The 11,226-nt window shown below is 37.8% G+C and overlaps 1 protein-coding gene across 1 annotated transcript in view; it reads left to right on the plus strand.

Moving 5' to 3' along the window:
* The window catches only part of LOC308552632 (uncharacterized protein), a 37,207-nt gene extending 26,794 nt beyond the window's left edge, over nt 1-10,413 (plus strand). Inside the window, exon 6 of the mRNA XM_081127837.1 lies at nt 10,227-10,413. Within this exon, the coding sequence (XP_080983963.1) occupies nt 10,227-10,364 (138 nt within the window). The 3' untranslated portion in view covers nt 10,365-10,413. The remainder of the gene's footprint in view (nt 1-10,226) is intronic.
* The last annotated feature ends 813 nt before the right edge of the window (nt 10,414-11,226 follow it).

The following is an 11,226-nucleotide window of genomic DNA, read 5'->3' on the forward strand; positions in this document are numbered from 1 at the left end:
TCAGCCAGACCCCCCAACCCTCTTCCCTCTGACAGCTGTCAGTCTGTTCTCTGTGTCTGTGTCTCTTTCTACTTTGTTTATTTTGTTAATTAGATTCCACTAATTAATGAGTGAAATCAATGGTATTTGTCTGTCTCTGACTGGCTTTATTTCACTTAGCGTAATATTCTCTAGATCCATCCATGCTGTCGCTAAGAGTAAGATTTCCCTTTTTTGGTCAAGTAGTATTCCATTTGTGTAAATGTATCAAAGCTTTTGTATCCACTCACCTACTGAGGGGCCTTGGGCTGCTTCCAGATCTTGGCTATTGTAAATAACACTAAGAAAATCCAAATTTTAGCTCAGCCAGGCATGGCTCAGCGGTTGAGCATCAACCTAGGATCCAGGAGATTGCAGTTCGATTCCCGGTCAGGGCACATGCCCGGGTTGCAGGCTCGATCCCCAGTCGGGGGCGTACAGGAGGCAACTGATCAATGACTTTCTCATCACTGATGTTCCTACCTCTCTCTCTCCCTCTCCCTTCCTCTCTCTGAAATCAATAGATATATTAAAAAAAAAAAAAAAAAAATCCAAATTTTAAAAAACATTAAAATTGGAGGTGATTATTTGCATGACAGAAGGTTTTCTTATACTTAGAAACAAACAAGTTAGTCAACAAATAAATTACAAGGGAAAATGGGGGGGGACTTATAAAAAATGGACTTAGAAGGTATAACAATTGCAGTATGTGGTCCTTATTTGGATTTTGATTCAAACAAACTATGAAAATGAAAATTTACAGATACATACTAAAATATTTATGAATGAAATTATATAATGTCTAAGATTTGCTTCAGAGTAGTTCGAGGGGGTGGGGGAGAAGGATGGGGTATAAATGAAACGAAGTTGGCCATAAATCGATACTTGTTAAAACTAGATGTTGAATATATAGGGATTCATTAATTATACCATTCTGTCACCTTTTGTGCGTGTTCAAAATTCTCTATTAGAAAATAGTTTTAAAGCAATCATTAAGGGTTGAATAGTTCCCTTAGAGCATTTAAAATTTTATTTTTACAAATCTTTTCTAGCAACTCAGCCACAACGTAAAGCAAAGTATACACATACTTGTTATTTATCAAGTTCTATTGATTCTACCTCCTAAATCATATTTGTTCTTAGCCTCATTTTTCCTCTTTTAAAAAAAACAATATTAAGGGATTAAGAAGTAAAAAATTGGCAGTTACAAAATAATCACAGGGATGTAAAGTATTGCATAGAGAACATAGTCAGTAATACTGTAATAACTATGTATGGTCTTAGGTGGGTACTGGACTTACCGAGGTGATCACAAGGTATATAAATGTCTAACCACTATGATGTACACCTGAAACTAATATAATATTGAATGTCAATTGTAACTGAAAAATTAAAATAACATAAACCAATTTATTAAGGCATTATTTACATATAATAATATTCACCTACTTTAAGTGTGGAGTTTGCTAAATTATGGTAATTATATACAATTGTGTAACGACAATCAAGTTATAAAATAGCTCTTTTATTTTTTTAATACTCACCTAAGGATATTGTTTTCCATTGCGTTTTAGAGAGTGGAAGGGAGAGAGAGGGAAACATTGATGAGAGATAGACACATCGATTGGTTGCCTCCCCCATGCACCCTGACAGGGGCCAGGGACTGAGCCTGGAACTGAGGTAGGTGCCCTTGGCTGGAATCGAACCCAGGACCCTTTGGTCCACAGGCTGACTCTCTAACTACTAAGCCAAACTAGCTAGGGCTAACATAGCTCTTTCATCCTAAAATCTTCCTCATGCCCTTCAAAGTTGACTTTTCCCCCACCCCTGACCCCAGCCAACCACTGATTTGTTTTCTGTCACTATAGTGTTGCCTTTTCTAGAACTTCATATAATTATATAATACATAGTCTTCTGTGTTTGACTTCTTTCACTTAGTATGTTTTTGAAATTAATTCATGTTGTTTGTGTGTTAATATTTTATTCCTTTTCATTGCTGAATACTATTCCACAGAATGGCTAAATCTCTTAAATCCACCTTCTGCCACTCACTATCTCACTCCAAGATCTATTATCTCTTGTCTGACTATGGTAATCCCCAGGTTTCATTGTTCTCCCTATTTTCATTTTTTTATTATAACTTGGGACCCTTCAGTCTGAAGGCCAACACTCTAACCACTGAGCCAAGCCCGCCAGGGCTCTCCCTAATTTTAGTTCTACCCCACTCTAGTAATTCTCCACACTAACACTAGAATATTTTTTTAAATACAAGTATGAGCATTATCTCTAGCCTTCTTATAACTGTCCCATGGTGACCTTTGTCCACACAGGGTAGAGTCCAACCTCCCTAACATAAACAGCTTTCTTCTAAATATACTACCAGTCATATCACCCTCCATAGCATAGGTCTTTATCTTTCCAGCCTCTAATATCAGTTTCTTCACTGTCTTCACGTGATGCTTAAGCCATATTTTAGAATTTTGTAATAACAACATCTCATCCTACTCCCAATTTCAATATTAGTTAGAGAAACACTCTCTGTAATAACATACCTCAGGTTTTCATTGTTTTAACTCAACACAGTTTTATTTCCACATGGTAATCCAATAACCCAAGGTTTTTCCATTTTGTGAGTCTGCCATTGCCTTTGGACTCAGTATTTAAATTTCAGGTGGCAGTTGGTTAAACAGGGAATGAGGGAAGCACATTTGCTTATAGCCACTTTAGCCCAAAAGTAACACTCGTCACTTCTTACAATCTATTGGTAAGAACTGGTCTTATAGCTTTGGATAGGTGCAAGGGTTAGAGAGAGGCACAGTGTGGGGTGGGGTGAGGGGCGTTAGAAATGTAGTCTGTGATTAGAGAGTCTCTTGCTAACAACAAACAACTCTACATTATGGAAGGGAACTCAAGTCTTCACTTGATAGGTGGCTGTCTTTATTACATCTGCACTAAAGGACATTCTAAAAAAATATGTCAGGTAGATGAAAAATGATCTCAGATGAAAATTCTGAGTTTCAGCAAGAAATAAAGATCCAAGGCCCTGGCCAGGTAGCTCATATTAGAGTGTCATCCCAATATACCAAGGTTGCAGGTTGGATCCCCAGTCAGGGCACATACAAGAATCAACCGATGAATGCATAAATAAGTGGAACAACAAATTGATGTTTCTCTCTCCCCACCTTCTGCTCTCTCTAAAATCAGTAACTAAAAAACCAAAATAGCCCTGGCCGGTATGACTCAGTTGGTTGGATTGTTATCTTGTACTCCAAAAGGTGGGAAGTTTGATTCCTGGTCAGGGCACAAACCTAGGTTGCAGGTTCGATCCCCGTCAGGGCACATACTAGTTGATGCTTTCTCTCTCTCTCCCCCCCTCTTCCCTCTCTCTAAAGAAAAAAAAATCAATTAAAAAAATTTTTTTTAATTTTTTTATTGATTTCAGAGAAAGGGAGGGAGAGGGAGAGATAGAAATATCGGTGGTGAGAGAGAATCGTTGATCAGCTACCTCCTGGACATCCCCTACTGGAGATCAAGTCCAAAACCCAGGCATGTGCCCTGACCAGGAATTGAACCCTGACCTACTGGTTCATCGGTCAATGATCAATCACTGAGCCACACTGGCAGGGCTAAAAAAATTTTTCATAAAATAAAGGTCAAAAAAAATGGGAAAGGTGTCAGTAGACCTAAATGAATATTGACTGAAGTATAGGTGGTGAGAAATAGCTTGGGTATATTTTGAAGGTGGAGTGAATTGGAGTTGCTGACAGATTGGAGGTATGATGAGAGAATCAAGAAAGGGTCCAAAGCTCTGAGTTTAGCGAACATGGAGGATGGAAATTCTGTAGAGTCCCATCACTCTCAAGTGAGCCCGAGGCTTAGCTTGCTGTCCCTGTGCACACTAAAACCTATGCCCTGGATGACAGAGGCCAACACCATCACCCTCCCAAATCCAGAGGAACTGCACCATCAGTGCAATTTCTCACTGCTCTCCTAGGTTCCTGCACATCGCCTTACTCTTACTTTCCTCCAAGTTCAGTTAGGCATTTAAACATTCACTTCTCTTATTTTATCTAGCATTTCTGAGCAGTAATAGTGGCAGAGTTTTGGGTTTACATAATCCACCATATTGTCAGACCTATTACTTTTATAAAATTAAATTATATATATGCCTTTCTTATGGGAAAAGAGGCAACACCTAAGTAAGCCCCAGAATATTATAGCAACAAAAAAAATTTTAGAAAACTTATTTCACTTTACTGCCTTACCTTCCAAACAAATCCCACTTTTATGTATACATTGTATTTTCATGATTACATGGAGGAAAAAATGACTTCCTCTTTGAAGCCAGTTGAGTAGAAGCAGCTCAATAAAAGGTAAAATTTTACTGAAATATTTTAGTTTTTCTCACATTATTTTCACACAGCACATGATCATTCTCACTAAACCCTCTCTTTTTTCCTAAATTAGTTTTTCCCCTCTCATTTCTCTTGATCTTTTTGTTAAAGAGTCTACTGAATGTTGTTTTTTTCTTGGTTAATTCTCACCCAAGGATATGTTTCCATTGATTTTTAGTGAGAGTAGAAGGGAGGAAGAGGGAGGGAGGCAGAAAGAAAGAGAAACCTAGACATGAGAGTGCCCCTACTGGGGCCAGGGATCAAACCTGCAACACAGGTGTGTGCCCTTGACTGAGAATCGAACCCATGACCCTTCAGTGCACAGATGGACACTATATCCACTGAACCACACTGGCCAGGGCTCTACTGAATGTCCTTAAAAAGCAGATTTGGTGGTGGGCCTCTCATAGTGTATGCATGCCAGAGTAAAGTGCAGTCTCGAACCATTGCCCAGCCTCCTTACCTGTAGGCTGTGAGCACCGAAATGGGTTGTACAGTGCAAAAAATAAATAAATAAATAAAAAATAAAAAACAGATTTGGTTTTTAACACAGAGTAAGGCCAATAAGCTTTCTGTCAGCCTACCTATGGATAAATATGGGTTATAGATTTTAACTTGGCAGACTAAACTTAACATTTATCTTGATATCCTCTCAAAACTTCAATAAAATTATAGGTAAAACAATAGAGATCTTAATGTGTAAACCACTAGGATTAAAAAAACAAACAAACAAACAAAAAGACAACAGGTAAGAAATGTCAATAATTTTAGAAGCTAAGAAATGGATTACCAGTAATTATTAGTCCCAGTAGAGCAGTAAAAGTTTGAAACATAAGCTTGTAAGGAAGAGAAGACATTAATGCAAACTGATCCAGGCAACAGAACCTTGGAAAGGATCAGAAATTGGAGACATGCAGTATGGGTCTAGAAAGAAGAGACTGGGTAAAAAGTCTTTAAAAGGAACATGTTACCTGTAGCGTCACTTCCCTACTTTTTATAGCCACATTGCTTCCTCTTCTTATCCCTGACAAAGGATAATAAATTTTATTATGTAAAGACAATAGACCAGAGATGTTCTAAACTTAGATACCAGGTAGAGTTGAGGCCAGAGTGACCATCATTAAAATCAGATGGATTAAGTGATAATCTGCACCCTGAAGATGGTGACCATTCCCCTCTACTTCCCTCCCAGTCAGCTTCATCCAGGCAGGAAATTAGAGGAACTCTCTCTAGGAAAGCTGACTAGACCAAGGGGAAAAAACATACAGATACTGATCTACAGATATTGAGGCATTCTCACAATGAAATGGTCAGGTCCATACAACATTATCCTACAGGGAAGCCCACCAAATTACAGCCCTCACTAACTCATACTGAGTTTCCAATCATTTTAATGAATCAACAACACAGATCATGAGATATTTGAGGAAAGTCTCTATAATTTAAAAAATACATTTAAATAGGAAAAAGGGAACTCAGACAAAACCGATAATTGATAAATGCTTAATTTAATGAAAACCATGAAGCCCGGGTGCTTTTATATTGTTGCTTCTCTCAAAAATTCAGTATATATTGATAGACTGAACTGTTCCAAAGACTTTTCCTAAAACAGTAGCTCTGTTAGGTAAGAAAGTGTCATTTTTAAAAAGCTCTCTAATGTCTTGAGAGAAATCATAGAAGATAATACATCTCTGAAACAAGAACAGAAAGCTATGTAAAAACTTATTCATAGAACAGAAAAGGTCTTTTGAAAATTTAAACAGTAAAAATTTTAAATTCAGTGGAATTATTGTAAGTTGAGATATTTTCTCAGAAAGTGGAGCAAAAAGAGATAATAAAGATAAGAGAATCCAGTCTCAGGGATCCAACATATGAATAACAGGAGTTTCAGAAAAAGAAAATGAATCAGAGAGGAGAAACTCAAAGTAATACAAGAAAAGTTCCTAGAACTAAGTAACATGAGTTTCCAGATTCAATGAATAAAAACAAGGACCACAGTGGGGCATGTAATCTTGAAATTATAGAACATTAGAAAGGAAGACAAGATTCTAAAGGCTTTCAGAGAGAAAAGACAAAGACTTGGCAATTAAAATAGCATCATATTTCACAATAGCAATATACGGGTGTTTAAAAAATGGAGGAATGTTTTCAAAATTCTGAGGGAAAATGATTTCCACACAAGATTTCTATACCCAACCAAGTTACCAATTCAATGTAAGGTAGAATAATGACATTTCTAGGCATGTAGCTAGATTCTCAGAAATGTATCTTCCACTCACCCTTTCTAAGGAAGTTTTTGGAAAATATTTTTCACCAATAGGAGGGAATAAATCGAGAAAGGGCAAGATGAGACTAAAAAAACGAAGGCCCAATTCAAGAGACGGGCATTCCCAGAATATTGGTGAAGACCCCAAGATTAAAGCTATGGTAAACCTAGAGCACAACCATGCCAGATTGGATCAGATCAAAAGGCTCTGTGATGAACTTCTTCAAGATAAAACAGGAGGATCCAAACACAGGAACAATTGGAGGAAGGATATTTTTCAGCTCCTTTGGAGAGTTTGGGAATGAATTACTGGTTGATAGATTAAAATCTAACAATTGAGGGTGGTCTGAGTGCAGTGGTGCCTACAATTAATTGATCACAGCCAGTTACAGATTTATTGTCCTAGTCGGTTTTTCTCAGTGTTAGAGCATCAGCCCTCGGACTGAAGGGTCCCGGTTTTGATTCTGGCCCAGGACACGTACCTCAGTTGCAAACTCAATCCCTGACCCCAGTCAGGGCGTGTACAGGAGGCAGCCAATCGCTGTGTCTCTCTCACATCCCTGTTTCTCTCTCCTCCCTCTCTCTCCCTCTCTCTCTCCCCCCTTCCCTCCTCCTCCCTCCCTTCCACTTTCTCTGAAAACCAATGGAAAAAATATCCTCAGTTGAGGATTTTTAAAAAAAGAACAATTGAAAAGGTTTTGTTTAACTATGGACCTATTAATAGCTCTAGAGAAACCAGAAAGTTCATACATTAAAGTCAACGTAATCAAATACACTCCATGGCTCAGCAAATATTTACAATTTTTAGTTAAACAAAAAGAGAGGATATGAAAGGAAGGAAAGCTGTGGGGGGGTTAGAGGTATGGTAAGAGTTATAACCTCTTTTTCATAGTTGTCAAATGAAAACTCAAGAAATACATGTGAATGCTTCCTAGTACTGCAGAGGAAAACAAACACCAGGAAGAAATAAACAGCTAAACAGGTGCAGTCAACCAGTATTTACTGAGCACCAGCTATTATGTCAGACACCGTTCTAGGCCAGGGTTTCTCAGCCTTGGCACACTGTGGACTCTATTTATTTGTTGGGAGGTGGGTGGGTAGGGGGACTGTCCTATATGCATTGTAGGATGTTTAACAGTATCTCTGGCTTCTACCCATTAGATGCCAGTAGCACCCCCTACAGTTATGACAATCAAAATGTCTCCGGGCATTGCCAAATGTCCCCTGGAGAGCAAAATCACCCCCAGTTGAGAACTACTGTTCCAGGTAATAGGATATAGCAACAAACAAAACAAAAAGATCTGGAAGTGATTACCTCTAAAAATGGGGTCGGGTGGGAAGGAGTAAGTAGTACAGGAGTACGCTGTTTTTACTCATAAGCCTTGTAGAATTCTGAGTTTTCAAACTATGTATGCATATTACATTGATAAAAGAGAAAGCAGATAATCTAAGAGATGAATGTAAAGTTTGCTAATACCTTAATTAAACGTTTCTACACAAGGCAGTATAGAGTTAAGCAACTCTAGATCTGAATTCCAGCTACACCACTTATAAGGTATATCCCCTTAGGCAAGTAATTTAAAACCTTGAGTCTACTTTCTTCAACACTGTAAAATAGGAATACCCAAGATTATCATGAATATTGAATATTATTATGCAAAACCCCATACAGTGTATGTCATATAGTACCTGAATTTGAAGCATTCAATAAATTATATCTTTGAAAGTACAACTAGTCAGGAGTCTCCATGGCCAGATCTTTAGGAATAACCGGCAGCATCTTTGGTGTATAAACCTGAGGCTCCCGTATTGAGTCATACGTTAGTCATGAGGCCATTTTATCGAATGCATTGTAATCGTGTACCTTGACTTTGCTCTTGGAAAGTCACCATATATACCGAGAGTAAAGGTGATCTGATGCAGGAATAGTTAATTAAAATGTCAGTTTTACTTCTAATTTATGTGGCAGACAGCAGAAGTCCATATAAGCACCAAGAATTTATTTGTATCATGGCCATATGAGTAGTTATATGTTTATTATTATCCTCACTTGAGGATTTTTTTCATTGCTTTTCAGAGACGAGCAGGAGAGAGAGAAAAACATTGATGTGAGAGAGACACATCGATTGTTTGCCTCCTGCACACCCCCAGACCATGGCCGGGGATCGAGCCTGCAACCGAGGTGTGTGCGCTTGGCCAGAATCGAACCCAGGACCCTTCAGTCTGCAGGCCAACACTCTAAAACTGAGCCAAACAGGCTAAGGCCTGTTTAAAAAACAAAAAGGAGTAGTGGGCCAACTGGACACAATAAAACTTTTCGCAACACAAAAAATAAAAAGGATTTTACAATTTTGTATAATTTATTTCTTCTCACTGCTCCTTGAATTCTTTCAGTAATATTTTGCACATTTAATAAAAGTGAGCTATGCCCAGCCGGGCGTGGCTCAGTGGTTAAGCATCCACCTAGAATCCAGGCGATTAGGGTTCGATTCCCGGTCGGGGCACATGCCCCGGGTTGTGGGCTGCAGCCGATCAATGACTCTCTCATCATTGGTGTTTCTATCTCTCTCTCTCCCTCTCCTTTCCTCTCTCTGAAATCAATAAAGATGTATTTTTTAAAAAAAAAAAGTGAGCTATATTTTTTAGGAGATTTTTTTTTTAAATCCTCACCTGAGGATATGTTTTTATTGATTCCAGAGAGGAAGAGAGAAACATTCATGTGAGAAACATTTATCAGTTGCCTCCTGTGCATGCCCAGACCAGGAATCAAGCCCACAACCTAGAATATGTGCCCTGACTGGGAATCGAACCCACAACCTTTTTGGTGTATGGGATGACACTCCAACCAACTAAACCGCTCGGCTGAGGCATGAGCTATTTTATTTAGGTTTAATTATATTAAGATATGAAACATTTGGACATCATAAAGTACTTAAAATCCATCTCATTATTCATCAAAAATATAATTATAATAATGGCATAATTTATTCTTATATGGTGGTATAGATATACTATATTCACTATCTCAGTTAATCCTCATAATCTGGATATTAACTGAACCCCTGCTCTAGATCATGCTCTATTACCAATATAGCAGTGAATGAAACAAAAATCCCCACACCCATAGAGTTTACATTCTCAATAAGTAAATTTTACATAATGTTAAATAAGTACTTTGAAGGAAAATTATGTACTGAAGGGAAACAGGGCTTCTGGGATGGAGATGGGGGGCAGTACCAATTTTAAATAGGGTTGTAAGGGATAGTGACATTTAAATAAAGTCATAAAGTGAAGATGAGGAAACTGAGGCTCAAAGATAACTTGTTCAAGTTCACAAAATTAATAAAGCTATTTAAAATACAGTTGAACACAATAAGGCACCTGGGATCTTGGTGCATCATTTTATAAAAGCTGGTTTAAGCTCTACTGAGACTTATGGGATTGGTTAAAACTAAACTAAATCTGTTCTTTCAAATATCTCTAAGTATTTGAGTATGCCCATTAATCCAGAGATGAAAACATTAAATTTGTGTTTATTTTTATTTCAGGTCAAAGACTCCCAAAAAACAAGACAGACTCTTAGAAAAATATGGTGGAAACACTTCAAAAAGATCATAATCATCAGCGTGGCAATTCTCCTTTCAATCATCATCATTCTTTTAAGTACAAATGTAATACCAACCTGACCCTTTTCCTCTCCATCTCCAATAGGTACCAATAAATTGTTACACGTAATTACAGTTCTCCAACCGACAATTATATGAAAGCATTCTCTAGTGGTAGGACTGGAGGAAGAGAGGTTTGGAAGTATTTCCTTGTCCCTCAAGTGTCCCTTGACGCGTCGTCGTACCCATTCCTATTTCTGTAATCCCAGCTGTTCCTTTACACTGCTCCACTTCTCTAGAATCCTCCTCCTTAAACGCAGACTCCGGAACCAGACTGCCAAGGTTCAACTCTCCGCTGTCATGCACCGTCTGCGTGACTGTGGACAAGTTAGTTAACCTGTGTCCATTTCCTCATCTGTAAAATGGGGCTAATAATGCTACTGCATAGTTTTGTTATGTCTACCATATAGTAAATGCCATTTAAGTGTTAACTATTACTTAACAGGAAACGATGATAGAATTAATGGCATCGGTTAAATCCCTGTGATCTTTCTTACTCCAAAATGACCTTGTTTTTAAAATTCCCTTATAAATATGACAGTCTGAACATGAGTATAGTCAAGAGATACAAATTTTACCTCCTGTAAATATTCTTTGATTTGAAATGAAAATTCAAACCGTTGTGTTTTATAGTAGGCATTTCCTTGGGAAAAGATTTTTAAAATGGGAAGCTTATCATTTCTCTAATAAGTAACAGGTCCTGTCTTCCTATCTTACCACCCTAACAGCTTTTTTCTATTTTTAGTAATACACTTCACCTAATAACCTCAAATAACTAAGATTTCTAATAACCAAAGCATCCAACTTCACTTTGTAGTTTGTAACCAAGTTTCAGGAGTTCTATTTAAGTGGGAACTTGAGGTCTAAAGTCAGTTTTAAAATC

This window comes from Miniopterus schreibersii (assembly GCF_964146895.1).
Source record: "Miniopterus schreibersii genome assembly, chromosome: 1".
NCBI classification, from domain to species: Eukaryota; Metazoa; Chordata; class Mammalia; order Chiroptera; family Miniopteridae; genus Miniopterus; species Miniopterus schreibersii.